The 27,126-nt window shown below is 40.6% G+C and overlaps 1 protein-coding gene across 1 annotated transcript in view; it reads left to right on the plus strand.

Annotated features, from left to right (window-relative positions):
* Positions 1-19,883, plus strand: part of LOC104516784 (mitogen-activated protein kinase kinase kinase 9-like) — a 46,474-nt gene extending 26,591 nt beyond the window's left edge. The window contains 8 exon segments of the mRNA XM_010161223.1: positions 3,102-3,250; positions 6,712-6,887; positions 9,328-9,568; positions 11,110-11,232; positions 11,982-12,120; positions 16,475-16,659; positions 17,327-18,142; positions 19,402-19,883. Coding sequence (XP_010159525.1) covers positions 3,102-3,250; positions 6,712-6,887; positions 9,328-9,568; positions 11,110-11,232; positions 11,982-12,120; positions 16,475-16,659; positions 17,327-18,142; positions 19,402-19,883 — 2,311 coding nt within the window.
* The last annotated feature ends 7,243 nt before the right edge of the window (positions 19,884-27,126 follow it).

Here is a 27,126-nt window from a genome sequence, read left to right on the forward strand (position 1 = left end):
GTGGTAAAGTAATAACACAAGTCTTTTGTAGTTTTTCCAACCTTCTGATATCAACTCTTGCATCCAGACTGAAGAGTAACATGAATGACCAATCAGATTTAGACAGGACAAACATATTCAGCCCAGTATTCATTTTCTTTGAGTGTCTTACAAATCCTAGGAGGCCCAAAAGAAAATTGGAAATACTTAAATTCCTGTTTGTGGGGTTTTTTTTTGTTTTTGTTTGTTTGTTTTTTTAACGATGCTCTTGATATAGTAAGAAATCGTGAACCTTGATGGAAAGAAATAAGCAGTTATCCTTACAATATCAAGAGTATTAATTATGTAGGAAAAATACAAAAGATTTTATAGGTGAAAATTATGTGCTATTTTGCTTAATAAAGTAAACTAGCTGTGTTAGCAGCAAAGGTGGAATGTCTAGTGACTGAAATTCCATATCTAAATAGGAAAAGTAGTATTGGGACTGTCCAACCAAGGTGGCGGCAGTTACAATGAATGTTAAGAGTTGGCATGGTGGGGGAGATTGTAAGAGTACAGATTGTAACAACGAAAATTTTGATTACTCCTAAATGGATAGGGCAGTTACTGCCTTGCAACAAGAGGAGATTAATCTTTTGGCTCCAGAAATTACTGTCATGGCGTAGCTTTTAGGAGGAGAAGCAGTTTTTCATTTGGTCTTCAGGTGTGCTTAGGAGGCCTTCAAAATAGTTCAATATGCCCATGGTAAAAATATGTTTACTTGGATTCAGTATCTTTGTAAGAGCAATTAAGAAAAATTGGTCTGTTACGTTAGTGTTTAATCTCAAGGAGATTAATGACAACATTGAGGGGTTTTGTGTAAAACATCAAAAGAGAATGTGCACCGTGGATATCTCTTAAGGACACTATGCTAAAGCACAGAGCGAATGCATAGGAAAAACTTTAAATGAATTAATAAGATGATGTAAAAAAGACTGCTGGAAGATATACTTCAAGAAGTGGAACCTGTGTCCAAATAAGGAAAAGTAGGCATGGACTTTAGGATTGGCAAGTTGAACGAAAAAACTCAATAAGTTTAAAAGGTTTTTGAGGAGAATCTTGTGAAAAGCATAAAACCCAATAAATTGCTTTCAGATGCAGCACAGGTGAAAACCCTGCAGGAGACCATAGGGCCCAGAGGTGACCAAGTTGTAAGAGGGCAAAGATGAGGCTGTAGCAGAAGAAAATTAGTGACTTGTGTCTGCTCGGATGGAGCAGAGAGAGGCTTTTTAAGCGGAAAATTTCTCTTTAAGGGAGGCGAGCTGGAGGACATCTCATACTGAATTAGTGTCCACAGAGTTGTTAAAACTGGATGATAAAATGAAGAGTAACAAATCACTGAGATTTACAGTAACACCCAAGTTTTCTACAGGAACATGAGAGGGCCAGATGAGTTAATAGCTGTGGTGTGTAATCTGTTGCTTAAGGCTGCCTTAATACCAGAGAAATGGAAGGCAGCAAATGTGATGACAGGCCTTAAAAGAGCTTCCTGAGGATCAGCAAGTCTGATTTTCAGTTCTACTAAATGGTTGAAAGAGCACTAAAAAGGGGGGAGCTGGTGGACATATGAGCATATCTGGGGAAGATATGAAGGAAGGAAGGAAATCACGTCTTGTGAAACAATGAAAATTCTTGAAGGATTTGCACACTATGCGGACAACTGGTAAGATTGCTGATAACATATTTGAATTGCCGAGAACTGGCAACAGTCTTTTGTCAGAAGCTTCTAAAGAAAGTGAATTGATGTGGGAAAAGAGGACAAGTCTGTTTCTCATCACTTAGTCAATTTTTAATTGCTGAATGAATAAATCTGTTTTCTTGGTGGGGAATTCTTGTGTTCAACATACTCATAAAAGCAATAAATGGTTAGGTAATGGCATTTGCTGATGATACAGAGTTTTTCAGGAAGAGGAAAATTAATCTACTGCAGAGAGCTGAGGAAAAGGTTTACTATACTGAATAATAAAACAGATAAAATGGTAATAAATGCAAACTAAGTACCCATGGGAGAATTTCACATGTACAATGATGGGCTCTAAATTTTATTGCTAGGATTCAGTAAAAAGATATTGGAGTTACTGTGGGTAACCATGCTCATTTTATAAGGAGTCAGAAAGGCAAGGGGCAAATTAAAATTTAATAGGAAGGAAATAAAACCAGGAAATACACTGTCTCTACCTCTATGTTTAAAATTTTGATTTTGGTCATTTCAACAAAAAGGTTAAAATGGAATGAGATTGTACAGACGATGTCAAGGGCAGTGAAAGATAGGAAATGGCTTCTGTTCAGCATAGTAACTAGATGAGGATTTAACTAGATTAGGGTTTTGGGGGCTGGAAAGAAGAGGACTTAGGCAGGATGTAGTAGGAGCCTGTAAAATCACGGATGCTGTGGAAGAAGCTAATAGGGAACATATGTTCACCCTTCCTTGTATTGGAAGAACTACAGGGAGGCAAATGAAATTATCAAGTATCAAGTGCAAACACACAGAAGCATTTTTTGGCAATGCATAATTAAGTTTGTGGAACTCACTACCCCAGAACATATTGGATGATGTATCAGTTCAGATCAGTGGAAAACAAAAACATCAGGTCACTAAATATGAAGAATATTCTAGGGATACGTTGTTTATTATATACTGGTGGGGGGACAACAGTCCTGTAACTATTTCCTTAACTTCATAGTTAATATTTCATAGAATATCTTATGAACAACTTAATCTTGAGCAAGTATTTTTCATGTATTTTTAAAAATAACAACCCTCCACATTTTTGAGAGAGTTTCACTCGGTTCTGCTTTGAAATTTACTAAACTAGTCAGAAGATTTATGTTAATGTTTTTCAGATTGTTCCCAGAGAGAATGATTTTTGCCTAAAGGTGAAAATGGCGTTGTATTTCAGTGTTTTTAGAAAAAACAGGTAAAATAAGGCACTAGACCAGCTTTGCAGCCATGGTGAGCTTGTGCAGAAAACTGCAATTCCTTCAGTGTACCAGACTCACCCTGATATCTTCAGGTATTTTCTTGTTGCTTAACAAAGAATGTGTTAAAGTGCAACACCTCTCTTCCATTTTCTTCCTGGTAGTTACGGTGTGCTGCTTTGGGAACTGCTAACAGGAGAAGTACCATTCCGAGGAATCGATGGTCTCGCAGTAGCATATGGTGTTGCCATGAATAAACTTGCCCTTCCAATCCCTTCCACGTGTCCAGAGCCTTTTGCCAAACTCATGGAAGGTAAGCCAGCTGTGGTGTGAGTATAGTTTTTTCTGTTGAGCATTGCCTCCTTGTGTTGGATTCGATACCTGAGATCACGGAATTCTCAAACAAATTCATTCAGTGGTGCAAGTTACTGTGGGAGCTGGGCTTGGCTGTTAGTGTGCTGTGACAGTTACTCTGTTAGAGGAGTAGCATGTGAAAGAAATTTCCCTGCCATTTTTTGGATCAGTTGGCTTCATAGAAAAACGAGGGCTGTTTCTGTCATCGTCTAGCTTTTTTTTTTTTAATGGTGAAGACTTGCCAACACCAAAATTTCACGATTTTGGTCTAGCATGAAGTCTTCGGCTTATTTTGAAATTCATAGCTTGAACGTCTTGCTAGGAAGTGTCAGATTGATTTGGAATGAAACTTTATCCTACTGACATTTCAGAGAGGGGGTTTAAAGGTGGCTTTGACATTTGAAAACAACCTAAATTTTCAGTCAGAATGATGTGATTTTCTGCTTTTTGTGTGGAGATAGTACATGCTCAAGGTGGGCTACATATGGTTGAAAGGAATATCAGAGTTTGTCATCAGAGCTGCTGTAGTTATGAAAGGATTCTGTGGGGTAGCTTTTGGGCTGCACCTATGTGACCTGATATACTTAAATATCTCCTGAGCTTTGGTTGTTCGTTCCTTCCTCATTGTCTCACAGTAGTACCTTTACTGTTTTTTTCAGTGCTCCTATTCACAAGGATTTCCAGGTGTTTATGTGGAATAAACATTTTTATACGTATCAGGCAGAAAGAAAACCTGAAGTAAAGAGAAATCAAACATATTTTATAGTATTAGAGAGCAAACAATGAGTCTGAACATGGAATTGGCATTCTGTGGCCTCTGGTGGTGTTTTTAGCCCCAGGAAAGGAACCTGATTCATGCAAGAAAACATTTATGGTGGATTTCTCTGCTATCAGAGTACTTTTGCATTTCTCTGATATTTTCTGTAGGTTACAGACTTCATTTGAGTTAAAGTAGAAATTTTCATGTACTGTTGTGCTAAAAAAGAAGAAGAAAATCTTACTGTAAACAGCAGCAGTGTTGCAGGTGTAGTAGCTTGGAAGCAACATAAAGTAAGAAACCGCATCTGAAAGAGTTAATGGAACTACCAGTTCAGTGTTGTTCTAGGGCAGTTTATTTTGACATGGTTCCCTAAAACAAGAACCCTGGATTTCTTATATTTAAGTGAGGATTCTGCTGCTGGGGTTAAAAATGATGCCCTCTATTGGGAAGGTTGGGCAGAGGGATATGGCCTGCGCTTGAACCCAGCAGCGCAGTGGTGAGCACCCAAGTGGCTTTGGAACGCTTGGCTTCTCCATGGGCAGGGGGAAGAGAACAAGAAAACAATTACTTTCTTCCCCTGCACCAAAACTGTTTTTCAAATGGGCTGTTTCCTGTCTCGAGTGAACTCCTGTTCCCCTAATGCTGCTTTTACTTTTGAATTACTGCCCTGGTGGTCTTCACTGAGACAACAAAGCTGAACTTTCCCTCTTCACAGAAAAGGCTTGTATGTTACAACTGTCCTCATTAGTGCAAATAATGGTGGATCTAGGCCTCGGAAAAGAAAAGCCACGGGCCACCTGCATAGTAACCCTGTTCACTCATTCATGCATTTGGCTGGCTGCAGGATTTTGTTTTACTTTGAGTCATGTTTGCTTTGCCATGCTTAAAACCTGGGGTAGAGAGGCAGGGATTATGGCACTGACAGACCAGCTGTATCACCCATTGCTACTAATTAGTCAGCAGCAGGGGACCTTCAGAGCACTCTTTAACATCCTCAGTTCTCTGTTTTGGTAAGAAAAGCGATTTGAAATACATAAACACAAATGTGTTCCAGCTTATGCTTCCTGGAACCTGATCAGATGCTTAAATACCAGCATCTTGATACCAGCAGTTTTGAAACCAAAGCTCCCAAATGCAAAATCTCAGTGACGCTGAAATCAGACAAGACCTACAAAACCAAGCCTCAGCAGTTGCACAGATTTTGTGAAGTGTTACTTATTTTTAATGACAGCTGCACCTTGGTGTATTTCAATCCACAAAACTGATGAATGAATGGCTTTTAGGACATCACTACATTTTTAAGAATGCTTTATTTTTTCCAGCTATAAGGTCTAGGAAACTTCAGAACATTTTTATAACTCTTGCCTCATACTGCAGTAATGTGTGTCTTGAATTTAGAGCAATGATAGTATAAGCATATTGAGACCCACGTCTTATTTCTATTCATGCACAGAAGCGGTATTCTCTAGAAATACAATTGAATGTCAGATTTTTCTGTTCAGTTCTTCTCAAATACTGGTGTGCAGGAGTCTAGCAGTACTGAAGGGGGGTAAGGATACTTGTTGAGCAAGATCCGTAAGTGCTGGTGAGGGACATCATAGAATATTGTGAATATATTGTAAATATAGAAAGTGATGTTGTCTGCAGGAATAGAAATAAAGGTGAAGTACAAGGGAGGACTGAATGAGGAAGAATTTCCTATTCAAGTGTTGTGAAGTCAAACATTTTGACTTAATGGCTTTTTAAAAGCATGTTCTTAACGATTTCAGAGCTTGAGATGTTACTTCATACTACTTTCTATTTCTGTTTCCGTTTTCACTGTTCAATTCCCATTGCTGTAAAAGGAGTACCTTTTTGTAGATTTAGTTGAATTGACTCTTGTGGTAAGGTGGGTGCCTTAAATTCTGTGGGTTTAAGGCTCTGTAACTGGGCAAGTCATTACATTAAATTGTAAATGGAAGAGCTTGTTTATCTGTAGTTTCGCTTAAAAGCAAAACAAAGAAGCCTGATCAAAAAAATTTTTGCAAATTATGAAGAACCCCTAAAAGAAGAAAACTCCAAATGCACTATTTGGTGTCATTATTTACTCAAATCTTCTACTTTCACTGAAGTTATGCCCAGTCTGCTTTGGAAGAGGGATTTTCAGCTCTGTGGAAGAGATTCATAATGACTTAGCTTAGCATTAGAAAGAACTTGCATAGGTATCCTTCTGCAGCATGGCTGTTAACTCTGCGGTCTAAGTGTGATAAAATGACTGTTTACAAGTCTCGCATAGTATCTCCCCTCTGTAAGCACATACATCCTCAAGCAAAATATTTAAGGAAATTACTTAGGACTTTTTAAAACACGTTTGAAAATGTAACTTTCTGTAAAACTGGTAAAACTCTATTTTACTTGGCAAATTATTGCAATAGAACCTAGAGACCAGGTAGTTCAAGATCTTAAGTGGTGTTGGATGTTGCGTGAGTGTGAAAGCATGAATTCCATACTTGACTTAGAATCAGACTTACAGTCAGTGTAGGCAGGAAATGGGAAAGGTGGGTTAACACAGACAGTGTGCATGCCTTTCTTAGCCACTGGGGATCAGTAAAGTGCTACTCATCCTCTCAAAACTCGTACTAAATGATGCTTAATAGTTGCTTGTCTTTGTCCTATTCTAGATTGTTGGAACCCTGACCCACACTCACGACCTTCCTTTGCCACTATCCTAGACCATCTTACTGCCATAGAAGAGTCTGGTTTCTTTGAAATGCCCAAAGATTCCTTCCACTCGCTGCAGGAAGACTGGAAACAAGAGATCCAAGAGATGTTTGATCAGCTCAGAGCCAAAGAAAAGGTAAGTAGAGAAAAACACTCCATGCTTGTGCTCTCTGGATCATAATTTTCCCATTTCATAATTCAAACAGGGATCCCAGTGCTTCCCAGAGTTAATTTTGTATGTACTTTACTGGAGCTTGTAATAAGTTCCCCAAATCAATGGCAGGTTATGATGCACACAAGAGCATAATCATAAGTAAAATATCTGCATGCTGAGCTGCTACTCCTTCTAATATTGTAGTGAGCTGCCATTATGCACTGTGCAGGCTGCTGTGATGAGTTCTTCATTCTTTAATGCATCTGATAACTATTTCACTGTCAGCATCCTAATTGAGATAATAATTGCTAACAGTAAAAGTAAGAAGGGTAGTTTCAGCATACATAATCTAGCAAACATTGCAGCTTTGGTTCTGCCAGGTGTGCTTCCCAGGTTTTGAGCACAGCCAGAGTGGATAGACTACAATATACATGAGTGCTGGCCAGGGGAATGGTTGGATAGCTGTTATAATTGAAATCCACCTGTGTAAATAGCTGGAAACGAAAATTCAGGCAGGAATAAAAAGAATTGTGACCATCAGCCTCCAGGAGTAGAAGTTAAGTGAAAAAGCTGACATTTTCTTCAATCATACTTCCCGTAAGCACAGGTTGCTGCATCCATGTTAAGGTCCTTACAGAGACTGTCTTTACAGTTGGTGTGAAATACTGCAGTAGAATCAGCAAAGTAGTAGTATTTTTGTAAGTTTATGGCCTCTTGCCTGAAAATAAATACATAATAAACAGCCAACTTGATTTGGGCTCAGAAATCGGGTTTAGGAGGCAGAGAGAAGGAAAAAGAGATCTTGAGGCAGGGCAGCTAAGTACCACAACAATACTTGAAATATTTCTAGTCACATAAGAGCTTTTGGGATAAAAATAAAATAGCTAATAGGCGTCTCCCTGTGGCGGTATGTTGCCCTTTGGTGTAGTTGTGTTGAAACAGTTTTTGAACACCAGAAACTTGAACAGACAAGCAGAAGACTAAACATTAGTAGCTAGGCTACCTTCAGGTTTTGAGTACTGTATTCCACTGTAGCACTGGGGAAAGAGGATTCTACATTCTCTTCACCTCATGAGTAAGATGTACCAAATGTCTGCCATGATGGGACAGGTAAAAATGATGTTGTTTAAAAAAAAAAAAAAAACCAGACAAAAAACCCAAAGCAAACAAACAACAATATCTACCTAATAAAATCTATCTGATAAGATGAAGCTTAACTTGAATTTTACAGTTTTTACCTTCTGCAATTAAATTAGCTGGCTGGAGATAACTGTTGTGGGTGCTGAATTCTTTTGCCCTTGTGGTGAGAGGAGTGCAGTGAAAAGAGATTTTGAGACCTCAAGGACAATTTCAGTTGATTCATTTTTCAACAAAGGAAAGATTGAAAAGTTTGCCTTATGCTCCTTTATGCCAAAGAAGCAGCCATGCTTGGTGAAAACTGATGGGGATGACCTCCTGATTATGTTTTCTTCATTGATTTTTATGTTAGAGATGTGCTTTGTGCTATTTTATGATGCGTGAGATGGCAAGGTTAATTTTAAACAGTTTAAGTCAATACTGAAGTTAACATAGGTACTTACTGAACGGAAAGCAAGGATTAATTCTTTTCAGTGTTATGAATAAATCCTGCAAAATGGGTTCCCATATGCAAGGTACTCTACAGTGGCTCTTGTAAACATGTTCATGTCACCTTTTCTCATGTACCTGAATTTAGAATTGGGTGCCATTTTACCAAATGGCAGATTGGTTGAGGCTGGGATCTCTGGAGGTCATGTGGTCCAGCTCCCCTACTCAAGCAGAACCACCTAGAGCCAGTTTGCCTGCGTCTGCACTCAGGTTGCTTTTGAATATTTCCAAGGAGGGAGACTCCACAGCGTTCAGAGGGAGTCTCTTGTGTTTCAGTGTGTGCCCACTGCCTCTTATCTGTATACTGGGCACCACTGGAAAGAGCTTGGCTCCATCCTCTTTGCATTCTCCCTTCAGGTTTTTGTGTGCATTGGTAAGATTCCTCCTTTCACCCACCCAAGCCTTTTCTTTGCTAGGATAAACAGCCCCATCTCTCTCAGCTCTTCCTCATGGTTGAGATGCTCCAGTCCCTTAATCATCTTTATGGTCCTTTGTTTGAGATTCTCCAGTATGTCCATGCTTCCCCTGTACCTTGGAGCCCAGAACTGGACGCAGGATTCCAGGTGTGGCCTCACAAGTGCTGATGTCCAGATTTAAATCCTGACCTTGAATGGCAAGCATGGAAGTTCTTCAGTATTGTTTAAGGTTTTTGGCTCTCGGCTGAGCCTGTAAACAGTGGTGCTAGCAGTGCTGTGAGCACAAGTCATTGTTGCTGCACCTTCCGAGTAGGTAACGTCGGTCTTAACGCACAGGTCACAAGATAGCTTTTCTTTTCTGCTTTCTGATCTCCCTGCAGGAGCTACGCACGTGGGAAGAAGAACTGACTCGTGCTGCTGTTGAACAGAAGAATCATGAGGAGTTGCTGCGAAGGCGGGAGCAGGAGCTGGCAGAACGGGAGATTGACATCCTGGAAAGGGAGCTCAACATCATCATCCACCAGTTGTGTCAGGAGAAGCCTCGAGTGAAGAAGCGCATGGGGAAGTTCAAGAGGAACCGTCTCAAGTTAAAAGATGGCAATCATATCAGCTTGCCTTCAGGTTGGTGACATTAGCCTGCGTCGGCTGAAGTAGGAGGAGCCAGTGAACCTGTAGCTTTGGAAGCGCCTTTCTACTGATACTTATGCGTTAGGAAGTATTGGACGTACTTTGGAAAAGTACATGCCTCTTTAGGATCAGGAAACTGACTTTGATGTTTTTGTGGCTAGCATTCCCCAAACTTCCAAGGATGAAGGCCAGAAGTAAATTTGAGATGTTACACAGTTGTTAGTCAATGGCTGTATATGGTTCATGGTAAAAATGTTGCAGTTTAACATGTTAGTACTCAATCAACTTACTCAAAGATGTACATAAGAAATGACAGGTTCTTGCTTTGAGAATATTTTATGTAATGCTGCAGCAGAAACCGTAATCTACTGGATTTCTTTGTGCAGGAATCTAAAAATTGTCAGAAATAAATTCATAGCTGTGGGACTACAACACTACATCTCAAGTTCATAGGTGAACTCATATTAACACACAAGTGACCTCTAATAGCAGTCTTCTGGAAGAAAAATTGGTGAGGTGTCAGGGAAGTCACTCATAGGAGTGCAGATGGTGATTTTCAGAAATGTTGAATCCTTAGCATTTCTGCTGTGGATTGTGTATGGAGATTCAGCCTTGCAAAAGAGCAAAGGTATGGGTTTTGTAAATCACCTAAGGCTCATGGCTACTTCCAGGATAGTGGCTTACTCTATATTCTTTATTTTCTGAGGGGGATTGGCTGTTCAGAAGAGCAATGATCATAGATTCATAGAATGATTTGGGTTGGAAGGAACCTAAAAGATAATCTGGTTCCAACCCCCCTGCCATGGGCAGGGACACCTTCCACTAGACCAGGTTGCTCAAAGCCTCGTCCAGCCTGGCCTTGAACACTTCCAGGGATGGGGCATCCACAGCTTCTCTGGGCAACCTGTTCCAGTGCCTCACCACCCTCTCCGTGAAGCATTTCTTCCTGATACCTAATCTAAACCTCCCCACTTTCAATTTGTACCCGTTACCCCTTGTCCTGTCACTACAGGCCCTTGTAAAAAGTCCCCCCCTCCAGCTTCCTTGTAGCCCCTTCAGGTACTGGAAGGCTGCAATAAGGTCTCCCCGGAGCCTTCTCTTCTCCAGGCTGAACAAGCCCAACTCTCTCAGCCTGTCCCCATAGCAGAGGTGCTCCATGATGATAAAATGTGCATGTTAACTATGCCTTTCTTTAGGTAGACACCTGTTGTTGGGTGGGTTTGGTCAGCTCAAGAAACAGAGCAAAGGCAAAAGGAATTTATACAGGGGTATGCTTTGGCATAAGTGTCAGTCAGCACATGGGGATCTGTGGATGTATATTTATCTCACACATACACTGGAAAGATAAACGTTCAAGAATGTGAGCACACATCTTTGAAGTAACTGCGTGTACAATGGGAATAGCTATTAGCTGTAGAACTTCTCTACTACATAGATACTGTAAATTGTGCTCTTAAAGTTTTCTTATATTTAAAAAAAAGTTTAATTTGTGTCTTTCTGCTTTTGTTTTGATTTTTTTTTCTTTTGGTAAACAGATTTCCAGCATAAATTCACTGTGCAGGCTTCTCCAACGATGGATAAAAGGAAAAGCTTGATCAGCAGCTGCTCCAGCCCTCCTGCAAGTCCTACCATTATTCCCAGACTCAGGGCCATACAGTGTAAGGAGCTCAATGTAGTATTGAATTTGGGAACTGTGCAGTCTGTCAGCGTGGTAAGATGCCAAGAATCCGTATCTAGGACAGGACTGTAAAAAAACCAAGTATATTCCTAAAATGTTGGCCTTGTGCCCTGCACGTATGCATTTAGGGGAAAAAAATGGAACGTGTTGGAGATGTGCAGGATAATCACCTTTGGAGTCAAACCCTACTTACCCACGTTCTTGAATTACTGCTATTCTATAGTATAGGAAATGCATTCCTTAGGTGTACAGGTTAATTTTTAAAAGCACCAGTTGGCAGCATAGATCGGTGAAACCTTATGGGCGTGGATTAAGTTACTCGTGGAAGGAAAGAAAAGCAAGGGCACTGGTACTGAAAATAGCGTTCCCATAGTAGAACAGAATTAGGCAGATAAGCATGCATTAAAAGTATGAAATGGATGTTAATTAATGTGTAGTGTTTGTATTAGATATCATGACACTTGTGTGTCTGGTATCAAACTGGTGGTTCTAGAAGAGAAACCAGTAATGAAATAAAGCTCTGAAGCTTATCTATATTGATTATGAAGGGATCTGGTAGTTAGATGTGTGTTGATAAATGGTCAGAATTATGGGAAAGAAGCCTGAATGGATGGTTTCATTGCTATTCCTGTTCCAGCCTATGTTTTATTCTTGATGTTGCTGTGGAACCAATTTTTGGTGTATCTGTGTTTTCTTTTCCACTTTCCATTGTTCTTCCCACTTGTGAAGTGACTCAAACATGGGGACGAAGCTCAGTCCTTCCAAAGGAGGAGGGAGAGGAAGAAGAGAAGAGAGGCCAGAAGAAAAAGGGACGCACTTGGGGACCGAGCTCACTTTGTCATAAGGAGCTAGGTGCAGGAGAAGATAGGTAAGAAAGGCCCTGGAACCAGGCTGGTTTCCAGGTTCTAAAACTGATTATAAGCTGACTCACAGAAGGTTTGCCTATCCTCTTGCAGGGACTTCTCTGCTTGCAGACGTATTTGCTGTACCAGAGGTGCTTCTGCTGTCTGCTCTTACCTTGTTATGTGTATTTCTAAGTAGTAGAACTTCTCAGCTGTGCAAAACTGTTTCTCTGGTAGCATGTCTTTATTTTCAGGCTTAACTTTCTGTAGTTTCATTTCATATCTGAAAATACTTCTCTTTTACAATTCTCAGCTGTGCTTTTTCTTGTCTTAAATGCTATTATTTAAAAAGTATCTGGTAGAGACAGGCAAATACCTTCCTTCAGTTTTTTGGAAAGGACACATACCTTGAGTGAATACATCCTGAAAGTGATTTTTGCAGAGATACAGGTAGTACCTGGCCCTTTTCTATAGATTCTTGTTCTGTGGCTTTTTTTTTTGTGTGTGTGTGTGAATTATTTATATCAGGATTCCAATGGATCAGTGCTGAAATGCTGCTTTAAATGTAGGAGTCTTTTGATCTTCTAAGAGGTTTGAATGCTGTGGTTTTCAGTGGAGTTTGAAACTTCAGCACGGGAAAAAATTGATAGTTTGACTCTTGCCATATTTTTAGCAGGGAAAATAAATTCTAACCAGTTTTTTTATCATTAATGCGCTTGGATGTGAAATTCCTAGAAAACAGATGTTTACCTTATGCATCCCTCTTGCAATCCTCTGCACGTGGGCCTGGATCTAAGTGTTCTAATGACATTAAAATATGTTCTCCCTCAAAGGTACTCTTGACATGTTAACAGGGAAATGTGGAAAAACACTTCTACATTGAAATCATATTCTTAGAATTATGGGAATAAAACTCTTCAGTTTTCTGTTCACTACTGTACAATACAAAGCACTGCATTGGTTTTGGGCACAGACAGCTGGAAAGGAGTTGCTTGTTAAATATGGTTGCTCTTAAAACTATCCTGTTTTCTCTACAACTGAGATGGTCTATAGTATTCATCACCTTTTCCAGTGAGACTCAATACAGCTATGGCACTTTGCAGAGTATCTGAAATACGAGAGTCTTGCTGAGAAGGCAGTATGATTAACATACAGTGAACTACTGCTCCTTGCTGAGATCATGCCATACTGCAGACTTACTTAAAAGGAGCAGACTTGCAGTGAACATTAGTGACTCAGAAGTGCTTGCTATTTTCAGTATTTTTTTTATTCTAGTTTTAGTGGGCTGGGGCAGTGCTGCTATTCCAGCTGTTTACACATGTCTGTGATCAAGGGAACCTAATCTTCATCTTTTTCATCACTTCCCATGTGTTCTCCACAGAAGGTAGTTCCAGATTTATGCAAGAACGACATTGTGGGGATTGCAGTGAAATTCTCAAGTATGAGTAAATTGACCTACAATTATCATGAAGTCAAGTCAGCCATGAAAAGATTATACAGTGACTATTCACTCTTCTGCGTTTATCTTGGGGGATAAGAAATCCACGCAGCAGCAGCAGGTTGCTGTGCTGAATTGCAGGGACTGGCTGAATGAAGCTTTGCATTGGACTAGTGTCCTGACAATTCAGTGGTGATCTTAAGGTATATATCAAGGATATATGATGAAGTCTTAATTGTCTTTAAACTCGGCATTGATTAGCCTCAGGCTGTTCCTGTGGCGTGTGTGGTCTTTACCCTGTAAGTTTTGACACTGGTCATGTTAACTGATTTTATGGAAGGTGACACTGGATTTGGAGTAGTCATAGTCATGTAGATGTTATCTTGCAAGCTAAATAGAGGTGAGCCTGGGAAAAGACACTTTTCATTCACGACTGTATTGTATTAATGCCTCCGCGTGGTGTTACAGAAGGGTATTAGGACACCGGAGATGGCCTTCTTAACAGTTGTAGTGGCCTTTCTTTGCAACTTGCAGACCAAGTGAGTCTTGTCACCTTATCACTCCTTATGAGGGGTGCTTTTGACTTCTCAGTAGAAAAAGGCAACAGAGAAGTAACACAACCATAATACAACAGAGTAATAACCTTCCTGCTATTTAACCCAAATAGATTACAGGTAAGAAGTCTTTAGGTTCCTGAACTGTCATGCTGGTGACTGAAAGAGTTTTGCTGCTAGTGCTTTCAAATCATTGCAGTTGCTTTTTCCTTGGAGATGTAATAGATAATGCTGCCATAGCAAAGTTGAATTGTTTTCAAATGCACACTACTGTCTAATTAAGAGGATGTGCAGCTATCCTCTGCAGCTCTTTGTGGTCTGCTTGTAATTTGGGGGAAAGAGAGAGAAAGAGCAAAAAAATAAAAGGGAAGGATGATGATTTTGTAACCTTGAGGCAAACATAGCAGGCCTGAAATTACTCTGGTTGCTGTTTATGTTTCTGTTCAGATTGGGCAGTGCTTTGTCAGTAACAGCAAATCTTCAGCCTGTTTTTTGCAGGGCAGGATTGCTCTGAGAAGTCGAAAGAAAGCAAACTAAGTTGATGTGTCCTGCTGTACAATAAAGGGCAATTCCCAAGACCCTTTAGGTAACTATGACTGTAAAGCAAAGGCTAAACAGAAGATTACTGCTGCCTATCACTTACAACTTTGCATGCAGACAACAGAATATGTCTTTTCCCAGCTCCATGAATAAATCTCCTCTTCCTCAGTAGCTGTCTACCCATATTGTAAGAGCTTTGGCATTTTCTTTTGGAGGTGACCGCACTGCTAACATGGTTTATTTTCACTCACCAGCTTTCCCTTAGTGCTGCTCTTTCTATAGTATTTATCCTAATTATGCAAGCTGTATACATGGATAATTTAGATACATAGATAATTAGATATGTTACATAGCTGAGTATGGTATGGAGGGAGTAAATCAGGACAGAGACCCAAACACTAATTCCATCTCTGTTGTAAAACCATGTGGTTGTCTGTCTTGGCAAGTAAGATTCAGCACTGTGCTGTCTGGATTCAAGCTCACAGCAGGGAACTGCATGTGTCAGAATGGTTAATGGGTGGGAAATGAAAGACCTTCAAGACAGTTTAGAACTGTACGGGATGTTTTTAGTGTAATGCCTATAGCACGGTCATCAACTAACTGAATGTGTGCTGAGTCAGCTCCAGAGGGCATGCCAGTTCGGTAGAGAATAGAGGAAAAATACACACCAAGATGAAAAAACCTGATATAGTAAAGGTTTGAGGTTTGAAATCTTGTGATGGAAGCCATCTTGGAAATGCAGAATAATTCTGGTGGAAAGAGAAAAAGAAAGATAAGATTATATAGAAGTTATGTGGCTTTGATCAAAGAACAATTCAAGTTAGTAACAGAGCTGGAAGAGGTCTCATCTATGAAGTTTTCTGTTCTTTGAGTAACGAGTAGGTGCTCTTGTATGTCCAGTTGAGATCATTCAGACTATCCACAGATATTTTTGCTCCTTTTATTCCATTTCTGACAGGATAGAAATTGAAGCTGTGCCTGACAGCTTTTCACCAACGCTACGATGTGTTTCATGTCGGAGTTTGGAGAAAGGCACCACAAATCTCCCAGTTCAGACAATATTGATACCAGAATAATAAAACTTTGCTGAGTGTTGATATGTGGGAAGGTTATCCCAGTTCCTAAAGCTGTTTCTGATGTCATGAAAGTACTGCAGGCAACAAATAGGATGATGGTAATGAATACCTATGAATAGGGACTGCTAATAAGATCAGGTGCCAAGTGACATAACTTTAAATGTAGGTGACTTCAAAGTAGGGATTTGATTTTGGGTTTTTCACTTGTTTGAAGGCGGGTTTTTTTTTTGTCTGTAACTAAAAGAAACAGTGACATGCTTCATGATTTTAGTTACCTGTTTTTCCCTAATTTAGAACTTGTGCTTTTAACTGTCTGTACTTGAATGCAGAGTTTTCTTTACAGGAACCATACTGGGGGCTGTTATATAGAGGCATGAGTTTGCTGTTACAATGACTTCAGCATATTATTGTCCCAGGGAGCAGTCTTTGACTTTCATTGTTCATTTGTATTTCACATGGACATGTTTTTGGAGATATTTTCCCCTCCTCCTGCTGCACTGTAGTTGTTACGTGCCATGGTAGGCTTGCCTTGGTTTAAAAAGGATGTTTCAGCTGATTTTTGTAGTGGTGCCGTCTGTTATTCTGCATTCGTAGCTGGTGCTTATCAGCAAAGGTCTTTTTGATTGCCATGGTCTAACAAATGAAAGAGGGACATTTAACTTTTTTTTTGTATTTTAAGGTGCTGTAAGGATGTTGCAAGATGTCTTCCTGTGGGGGGACTTTAAATCTATGCAATTAAGCTGATAAATGCATACCCTAAGTAGGGCAATAGACAATATAGAAGGGGGGAATGAAAATTGGTTGTGACCACAGTACGTTTTCTCCCATCTTTCTGCTATTTCAGTCTGAAAGCTCTGGTAGAAGGATACAAACAGTGGTCATCCAGTGCACCGAACCTTGGGAAGATCCAGAGGACTGCGCTTGCTTTTCCAGGATTCACCAGCTTAGCAGAGATGGGTAAAGGAATCCTCTGGACTTCATATTCTCATCACCACTTCCATTCACGTTTGCATGAACCTCTCCTTTCCTGTCCTTCACCTGGTACCTTACAGCAATGTTTCCATTTTTGTGATATCCATTTTTCTTTTATTCTTTGTGAAGTAACTACTTTCTCCTTCTGGATTTTCTTTTTGTTTGGCTGTCTGCTTGTGCTGCTTACCTGTCACACTAACAGGCTTCTCTCAATTCCCCTCTAGCTCCATGCTACCTCTCAACTCCTTTCCTGCTAATGATAGTTAGATGTGCAGCATGGTTACACCTTCACTTGCAAGGAGACATCCTTATTTTCTTACTTTTTGTTCCTCACTCCCAAACATATAAATTTACTCTAGAAGTAAATGAGTTGTAGATTGCTTCTGAAATGCTGTTCTGCAGTTGATCCCAAACAGATGAACATGTCACTAATTTCTTCCACCTTGATAGTGTTTCCAGTTAATTGTCTCAGCCTATCTGCTTTGATGACAATAACCTGTGAGTATTTGAGAGCTGGTAAATGGTGCTTGTGATGAAAAGGACAGTTGCGTCTTCGAGGAAAAGCTTAATTTTCATGTATATTTGTAAGAGAGTGAAATTTGCTAATGAAAATGTTACATCCATGCAAAGTCTGTTTTCATTTGCTTTGCAGATGATGAAGACAGTGAATGTCTTAACGGAGAGGGAAAAGTGCACCCTTCACCTGGGCACAATCAGTCATACCTCTGCATCCCATTTCAGAAGAATGAAGACTGGGATGGCCCTTCTAGTGATGCCAATGAGGAGTCCACCCCTGTGAACTCTGCTACAAGTACCCCACAGCTGACTCCCACCAACAGCCTCAAATGTAGTGGCTCCCACCACAAGCGATGTGAGGTTGCATTGCTCGGCTGTGGAGCAGTGCTGGCTGCTGCAGGCTTGGGCTTTGACCTGTTAGAAGCAGGGAAGTGTCAGCTGCTAATAGAGGAGGAGCCAGAGGCACCCAAGGAAGAGAAGAAAAAGCGTGACAGCATTTTCCAGCGAGCTGGACGCCCACGCAGGAGCACTAGTCCACCTTCCCGGAAGATCTTCAAGAAAGAGGATCCCATGTTGTTGCTAGGCGAGCCATCCACATCCCTCACCCTTCTTTCCCTGTCTTCCATTTCCGAATGTAATTCCACCCGGTCCCTGCTGCGCTCAGACAGTGATGAGATTGTGGTATATGAAATGCCTGTCAGCCCAGTGACAGTCAAGGCTCCCTTGCCAGCCATCACCAACCCGCTAGTCAATGTCCAGATTGAGAGGTTCAAACAGGACCCCAACCAGTCCCTGACTCCCACCCATGTGACGCTCTCTTCCCATACCCAGCAAAGCGGGCACAGGCGCACACCTTCTGATGGGGCCATCAAAGGGAGCGGACTAGTTGTCAATGGGTGCCCAACCAGTGGATGCCCTTCCAGTAGCTGTTTAACTGGAGCACTGGGAGCAGGTAGGTTTTCATCCATCTTCCTTTTTCTCTTCAGAACAAAGACCCAAACAACATAATTGCTTGTTAGGAAGTAAACGTGTAGCTTATACAGCATCCATTGTGATGGCCAGCCCACAGGAAGAGCTTATGGATGCTGTCTTTACACAAATCATGAGCAGAATAATGCAGTAATGGTCTCTGTTCCAGCATCTCTATGCTATGGAGCACTCTGCTCCCCTTTGCTGTGAGGCAGAGCGTAGTTTTGTTTCTTAGACAAAGATGGTACCAAACTACGAATGTTGTGCATTTTTAGCGGTTCCTTGGGATTCCATCTCCGTGCCTTTATACACTTGTTTGTCTTGCTGTTACAATTTCCAAGTAAATTCTGATCCTTAAGGCAGTGAAAACTGGATCTCTAAAGCAGGTTGGGGCTGTGCCACTGTTGCTCTTATTCCTTTGCAAGCAAGAGGGATTTTCTTGGGTAGGTACTGTTCTCACTCTTGCAGTCTTTAGGAATAAAGACTTGCTTGATAACTTGAAAAATGCTTTCCTGTTTTCTTGCCCTAGTAATTCAAAGGAAAAAAGGGACTAGAATAATCAATTAAAATCTGATTTAATTAGACTTTTCCCAAAACAAAAAACAAACGGTGAAACAAAATGTGAGGTTGTCTGTTGAGTGGCAGTCTGTGGTAAAATGTGGGTTAATGCAGCTGAGAATACTCATTAATATGGTATGCATGAAAATGTAAATGTTACGTTCTGTTTGTAAAAAAGGACAAAACCAAACACCATCCCCACCCCCAAACAAAAACAAACCAGGAAGCATCCACAGTAGGTAGTGTGTTAAATGGCTCTGACAGGAAGTTGGTCCTGCAAACAGGTGTCACATATCCTGCTCTGCAAGTGTCTCATTCAAGCTGTTAACAGGTGCTGTGCCCTCTGAAGGATTTGGAGTGTCCTCACCTCTGGCAGGAGGTCAATTCCATGCTCTTCAGTCTGAAAATTGCAGAAAGCAAAAAGGGAATGAACAAAACTTGCTCTTTGTCCTAGGACAGCGAAACAGGTGCCTTGCAGTGTGTTAAGAATGCAGGGATAAAGCAGCCAGTGATTCACTTCAAATTGATGTAATCTTGAAGATACAAAGTTTGTAGATTCTGAATGGAGGCTTTCTGCTTTGAAAATGTTTTCACAGTGTGCATACCATTTAAGATCTTTTGGAACCATTTAGCAGTGACATCTAACATGTTTCCCTCTTCTCTTACGTTCTCTGTTTTGGATAGGTGTATTAAAAACACCTAGTCCAAGTAGAGATCCCAATGAGGTCCCTCGCCTGCCAGACCCCAACCTTGTTTTTCCTCCAACCCCGAGACGATGGAATGCACAGCAGGACCCCACACTGGAAAGACCCAAGACATTGGAGTTCCTGCCCCGGCCACGTCCTGCAGCCAGTCGGCAGCGGCTTGATCCCTGGTGGTTTGTGTCACCCAGCAATGCCAAGGGTGAATCTTCTGCCAACAGTTCAAGTACTGATACTCCAAGCAATCTGGACTCTTGTTTTGCTAGTAGCAGCAGCACTGTAGAAGAGAGACCTGGACTGCCTGCACTGCTTCCTTTGCAGGTGGGTCTTCCTGTAGAGGAGCGGACACTGTTGGACATAGATGCTGAGGGGCAGAGCCAGGACAGCACCATTCCGCTATGCAGAAGTGAACTTAACACACACAAAGCTGCAGCATATGAACTCAAGCAAGAATTCTGGTCTTAGTATGAAATCCACTGGGGACAGTGAGTCCCTCTAAATTCAATCCTACTTTTTGCACTGAGAATGCACTTTGAAGACAGATGAGATGGAGGGATGCTACAGAGATCATATGGTGCTGCCTCTGCTGAAGATGTGTTGTTTGACTGCCTGGTTTTTGCCTGCAGTTGGATGAAACTTGGCAACTCTGAGCTGGTGACTTTTGCTGTGGGGATTTTCTGTAGTCTTCCCTGCCCTTTTATTGCAGTTTGAATCTGCAATGAGCTAAAATTACCATATCAAAGTCTTTGTTACTGACCTTGTAGGATTTGGCACTTGCAGTAAGTATATTGGTATCTATCCTGGTATTAATCAGTATTTTCAAAACTGATATTACACTACAGCAGACACCAGTGTTTGATGTTTTCCCAAGGAATCCAGAACAGAAACAAGTAAATATCTGGAGACTACCTTCTCTGAAACGTATTCAGATCATTAGATAGGCCTGGGAATTGTGGTACCCCCACTGAAGGAGGAGAAGCAGCGATCTGGGACTTGCTTGTCCTCTTTTGCTCATGTGATAGTGCATGGTGGAACAGATGGCAGAGGGAGGGCATGGCATGGCATCTCCACTGATGGAGGTCTTTGGGAACAGACTAACCAGGCTTTTGGGAACGAGTAGGTATAGTTGATCCTGGCTTCAAGGAAGGTTGGCTGGACTTCAATGATTGCTTATGTCCCTCTCAGACCTATTTTTCTATGACCCTGTGCTTTCAGAAAGATGAAGGCTTATGGTGTGGCTGTTTACCCTAGCTTGCTTTTTTCTTTCAAACTTTGGTTTCATCATCCTCCTTTTCCCAGCCCGTATATTGCAGGCTCGTAGTCAAGCTGCCTTAGCTTTGGGAAGGGAATTAGCAGGAAGTCTTTCTTTAAAGCTGTGTTCACTTGCAGAAATAGGTTATGTGTCCTCTCACTTTTTTTTTCCCCCCCCTCACCTTCCTGTTTTTCTTTCTTTCATATGCTTTTTAGGAGTGGCCCTTGAAACCCAAGACTGTTCTTATGCACACTGATACATGTTTTAGGCTCTTTTAAAATTGAGGCTTGTTAGTTGTTGGTTTGTGCAAACGGGAATCGGAACATCTGGATTCTGTTTCATTTTGTCACTGACTCACTGTGTGACCTTGGGCAAATAATGTAACCTCTGTGCCTGATTTTCCCCATCTGTATATAATAGGGATAATACCTACCTCACAGGGGGAGGGGTTGGGACATATGTAATAGGTATAAAGTCCTTTGAGATCTTTGAGTGAAAGGCACTATAAACATGTAAAGCTGCTTCAAATATGTAAAAAGCTCCTAACTATGGAGTAAGAACAGACCCCTGTCTTGAAGGAGAGTCACACAAACAGGGTGTGCCTGTGCTCACAGTTTTCTGTACAGAGACTGCAAGTGTGCCTGTGCCTCTGCAGGTCTATCATTGGCTTTAATGACAGCTTCACTCTTCCCCAGTTTTGGCATTATAGATAAGGGATGTGGCCTTTGTATGAGTGTAATAGGCTATTCTGCTTTATTGCAGGGTGCAGCGTATCTGTTCACTCCTTTTGTACAGATCTGTGCTCGTTTTGCTGATCTGCCGACTGTTTGGGTGCAAATAACTAATTTGACAGTGCTGCCAGTGCAGCGCTCAACCTTTTAGGGGAGTCCAGTTCTGTTGTGAAGGCAGCATAGCTGAATACTTTCTTGCAGCTGTCAGTGCAGAGAACACGAGTGTTTAGATGTTTGTAACCTGATGTTAAATACCAGCATGTGTAGATTTTTTAAATTCTATTTGAAGGCTAAAACCAGCAGGTCACCATTAGGCAAGCGTACCCCCTTTTATTTTTTTCAAGCAACTACAGGATGTTTTTGTGTAGAAAGGTCACCCATTTCTTGTTTACCACATTCCATGAAATGTGTTTAGTGGCAGAAATACTTTTTGCTGCCTTCCCCATTGAATGCTCCAAAGCTAGCCTACACTAGCTGCTGAAGCTGGATAGGCTGTTGACCGTGTAGGCAAAGTATTCTGATGTGAGGCTAAGATACTTTAAAAAGAAGACTTACATTTCTCACACACTTGTTAAACGTAGACCTTTAGCATTATTGATTTCTTAAGCGTTCGTCCTTTGCTTTCCATTTCTGAAAAATCAGTGATCCAGAGACAAAAAGCAGACCCGCAAAACCCACCCAAACAGAGGATTAATTTTGATTGTATAGAATCAAAATTGCTATAGAAACAAATTCAAGGAGAGACCAGTCAATGGCTGTGTCAGAGGGACTTAAAAGCAGGAGATTAAAAACTATTTATTTTTCATGGCCTCCCTTACCAACAGAACTGGATCAGCTGTTCTGAAATGTAATGTTTTCTATCCAAAAAATATCATTACAAATGTTATAGGAAGCATCACCAGCTCTGCAGAGACATCACCTGGAATAGCTCCATTTGAACAGGAGTCTTTAAAACCCATTTGCTTGCATGGAACGGGAGGTTACATTTCTAGGTCCCATTGTTTTAACCCCGCCCACTAAACTTCCTGGTAGTTGGGCACTTGCTTCCACCAAGTGAACCATAAGGTTTCTGTCAAGCACCCAGCAGGCAAGGCAGCTGTGCAGGCAAGTAGTTCTGTCACCTCTTTCGCTTAGGAAAAGTTGAGAGTGAAGTAGCAAAACCCCTTCCTCCTCTCTCCCTTTTAGATAATCACGTGGTGATTTAGCTGACCTACTAGCAGTATTTGGCTCCAAAGAGCATCTTCCCTAAGACTGAGTGGACATTGCTACACCAAAGGAGCTGGGTAGGGCAGATGACAAGAAGTCAAGGATCCAAGTCAGGCAAGGATCCAAGTCAGGGTTTCCAACTTACATATTCTCTATTATGAAGCTGCTGGAAAGACTAGGTAGAAGCATAATACTTGGTGTTTGGTTTGTTGGTTGGTTGGGTTTTTTTTCTTTTTTTTATACACTCCTTGGATACAGTTACTTTCATTGAATCTGATGTGAAATAAATGAGGTAGTCGTTGAGCACCAATCCATAAGTCTTCCAGTTGGGAGCCCTGTGGCTAACCTGAGCTATCAGGCAAGAGAAGTCTCTTGTAGAAACAAAGCTATTGGCTTTAGCAGGCGGAAGGGTATTGCCTGACAGGCAGAAGGGGGCTCTCAAGGCAAGGAGTTGTCAGGTGTTGTACCTTATGCATCCCAAAAGCTGTTTCAACTGATGTCCTGAGGCTCAGACCCATAGGTCATGTGCATGTTTAAGCTAGCTCGTAACCTCTCCCTATGTCCGTTTGTCTCATCCTGGCTTGATTTCTCTCTTTTCTTAATCTGTTGGGTTTTTTTCCTCCCAGCTGTGGGAGCCAAGATGCTCCAAACCTCCAAAGTAATGGTTCACTGTAGTCCACTAGATAGTGAGAAGATATGAGCCAGTCAGCTCACAAACCAGTTTTTTCTACTGGCTACTAGTATTACCATTTGTCAGGGAGACAGAAGATTCAGAATTATGTCGGTTGACATACCTTTCTAGGAGTGTTCTTGAGGAATGTGGTGGAAATCTTGCTAAAAAAAATTCTAATAAATATATTGTTTCTTAAATATCTGAATAAGTTGCACTTTTTTTTTTCCTGAGAAAATGAGAAAAAGATAACATGAGAGCACAAAATCACTGAGCAGTCTGAAACATAACGACGAAAGAATGGGGTAAAATGTGTTAAAGTAATTACAGGGCTCACAAAGTGGAAGAGGCTAATTTTGTAACTGATAGTAACAGTAGTAAGATTGTTGCTGAGAAATATTTCTGGTCTGGAATTTCCATTTAAATAGTCATCTGGCAATACGTTATCACTAATTTACATAACTGATGTGCTGTGATTTAAGAAATAGAAAAATGTTTGCCAGCACTTCAGATTATGCTGTCCTTGTAGCCTGTCTGTTTTTCCTGTAAAATTGAGGGGAAAGCACAGACATAGCGACCAGTGCAAAAAATGACAATTTTTTGGTATAAATTTCTACTGGTTTCACAATGTGGGACAGGTAGAGAGAAGAAAGCTTTTGTGTCAGAACTAAGGTGATCGTAGTTACGGATGTTTTTCTAATACTGTTGCTTCCTATGGACTGCACAATGCTCTGTTTTGCCAGCAAGTAGGTCTTACCTCCTTTCAGTCCTTCTCAGAGGTGCAAATGTAACTTTTTATACGTATTTATTTTTTCCTTCAGATAATTATTGCAGGGGGTTGATACTCAGTATGGGGCAGGGAACCTGAGTGAAAATATTCTTTTTGTAATGGTTTTCTAACAAAATGAGTATTTTCAAAGTGAATTTTTCATTATTGATGTGGAAAGACTAGCTCTGGTTTGGCATGCTTTTATGATGAAGTATTTTTCTGTACCTCTAGGAATGGGAGTAGTTACCTTCCTCGGCATAGCATGCTGTTATCTGAAGACTTTATGGACAATACTGCAGAGAGATGTTACTTTGATTTGTCATCAAACTGAATGCCTTTCATTCTGTTGAAGGTGAGGCAGTAATGGTTTAGTAAAGAAAGGTTTTGGCATCTGGAGTGCTCTATTAAATAGAAAATGACAGGAAACCTTCCAACTTGAGTCACCTTTCTATCTTGAATCTAACTTATTTGAAACTTATTCATCTCTATGGGATGAATATGGGAGCTGGAGTCCCATTATGTGGAAGCAAACTTAATACTGTATCCCAAAACTGAATGATAGCCTCTTACTTTTGTAAGTGATTTGAAGCTAATATTAATGTGTTGGGGTTTTTTTGTTTATTTGGGTTTTTTTGACACCTTTCTTTGGAAAAAAAAGCTTATTGCTTTCTAACCTTTTTCGTGAACTTTGGAAATATTCTCCAAACTTTTACCAACTCGGTGGCAAACCAGGAGGCTTATCTTACACGGTGATACAGGTTCTCCTTTTGGCTTCACTTTTTTCACTATGAGACAAGGATGCCTGTATTTGGCATTTCTGATCCTTACCCTGTCAATGCAGAACAGTTTCTTAGCTTCCATATTCATAACTCACAGCGAGAATTTGGGTAAAAAAACAATAAGAGTGAAAGGATAGGCTTGTGATAAAACATATTTGCAAACAAGCAATAAATACAGCATGTATGTGCAAAGGGAACCAAAACATACCTGTGCTGTCACAGAGGATAACTTCCATTAACATTTGGTTGACCATGTCATTAATATATCTTTAGGAAAGAATGCCTTTCTAGGTCTTTCTCTTAAGTTTGGTATTATATGTAGCTGGACAGAGAGGAGCTTTAACCAAATTTTTATCTCTTGTTTTTTTTCCCCCCCCAGTCCAGTTTGTGGTTTAGGTTTTTCCTTTTTTTTGTTAGCAAACAAGAGAGTCTTAAGAAAAACTTACAATTATTGTTTCCTCAGCCCTTCTTTCACCGTTTGGCACGGCAGTATGGAAATGCATTTATGGTTTACTCTGCTGCTCCCTCTATTGAACACACTAGCAGAAAGTAACATGCTGCTGTTAATAATGTGCATTTGCTTTTGTTTTTCTCGTGCTCAGCTTTTGTAAGCTGCTTTGCCATTGGTCACAGAAGAACACAGCTTCTGAAACGACCTACATCAGCTTTATCTTTGTACGTTAAAAATAGTCATTCCCAGGCTAAGAGGTGTGTGTACTTGATTAAAAGGTAATTTCTCACTGATGACTGTATGGTGGGTCGGATGTAGCAACTAGAATTATTATTGTTCCTCTCTAACAGGATCTCCCCTTTTTTGTAACTGGAAAGTCTTCAGCATTTTGTCAATGTTTGTATACAAGAAACACATTTCATCTCCTTCTGTACATGACTGAAAAATCTTTTTTTTCTTTGGTTCTAAGTGACCAGAAACATAATTTTCCTACTGAGTGTAGCTTCTTGGACTGTTTTGTGTTGGTTTTGTTTGTTTGGGATTGGGGTTTTTTGTTGTTTTGGTTTTTTTTGGTTTTTTTTGTTTTTTTTAATAAGCCTGTGAAATACATATGTATGTATTAGGTACATCCTGTATTCCTAGGTGCCTTCTCTTTCACATGCCTCCTTGCTAGGGCCTGAGGTTTTTTGGAGGGAGATCCTGGTTGTAGCTTTCAGTACTGTAGTGTTCATCACACATCAGACCAAATACCAGCACTGTAAACATTTCATGTCCTCCCATTTACTGATGGGTGTACAAACCTTCTGGAAAGAAGTGTGCTGTCACTGGCTCTCCTTGTCTCGCAATTAGAATTCTGCCCCTATCCCATCTTTATTGATTATTAATTCTTGTTACCATAGTATTTGGGGGCCTAAGACAGAAACCAATACATGTTTTATGTGTGCTTTGACCTAAAACGTTTCCAAGCTAGAAGGAGGAGACTCAGCTGGGGGAAGCAAAAGCAGAGAGTGGGAGGAAATAACAAATAAGAGTGAAATTATCCTTCTTAATATAATAAGCAGTCATAGAACAGGGGGATACTAGCTGCTTGGTAGTCCCTTAGCATCATAGCTGAGTCCTAAAGAAGAATTTGGGGAATGTATAGTTAGTTAATTTCTGATTATTTTGTTTTGTTTTACCCTGAGCTACCTCATTTGTAGAGATGGAGTGGGAAGAAAGCATAAGTTTTGGTAAGAATTGCTCTACGTAAGCAGTTGAGGCTGGAATAACGGGATGACAGAGGCGAACACTTGTAGTCGGCTCTTGGACATGCAAATGCCTAACGGAAAGATAAAACCAGCATTCAGTTTTATAAATTAACATTATACTCGCTTTTACTATGTATGTCTCCAAACTAAACAATGAATGATAAGGCAGGGCATTTTTTCTCAATGGTTTCTGACCTGTGGAAGAGCTGATTGTCTACAGACCAAAAAGTGGTGATTTCATATTGGTCACTGCTGCTTTTAAAAATGAAATATTAAAAAAAAAAAATCTGTTTTCAAAAAAATAAACATCTCATGTGCTCTTGAAGTGGACCTACACAGAATCTTGATTGTTTTCCTGTATTTGCAGTATTGCTTTCCTAACATGTGTGATGTTAATATGGTCCCTATTGTATCTGAATGCTAATAATATGCAGACAGCCCCCACTGTACCTAATACCAAGAAACCATGACACATTTCTAGCGTGTCGTGTAGTAGATCTATAAGCTCAGCTTGAAGTGCACTACTGTTAGGCCTGTAGCTGATGGGTCAGATGGATGCACAGCTAGCAAAAGAGGGGCTTAGAACAAATCTGCAGGAGGAAT

This window comes from Eurypyga helias, unplaced genomic scaffold (genome assembly GCF_000690775.1).
Source record: "Eurypyga helias isolate BGI_N326 unplaced genomic scaffold, ASM69077v1 scaffold17391, whole genome shotgun sequence".
NCBI lineage: Eukaryota > Metazoa > Chordata > Aves > Eurypygiformes > Eurypygidae > Eurypyga > Eurypyga helias.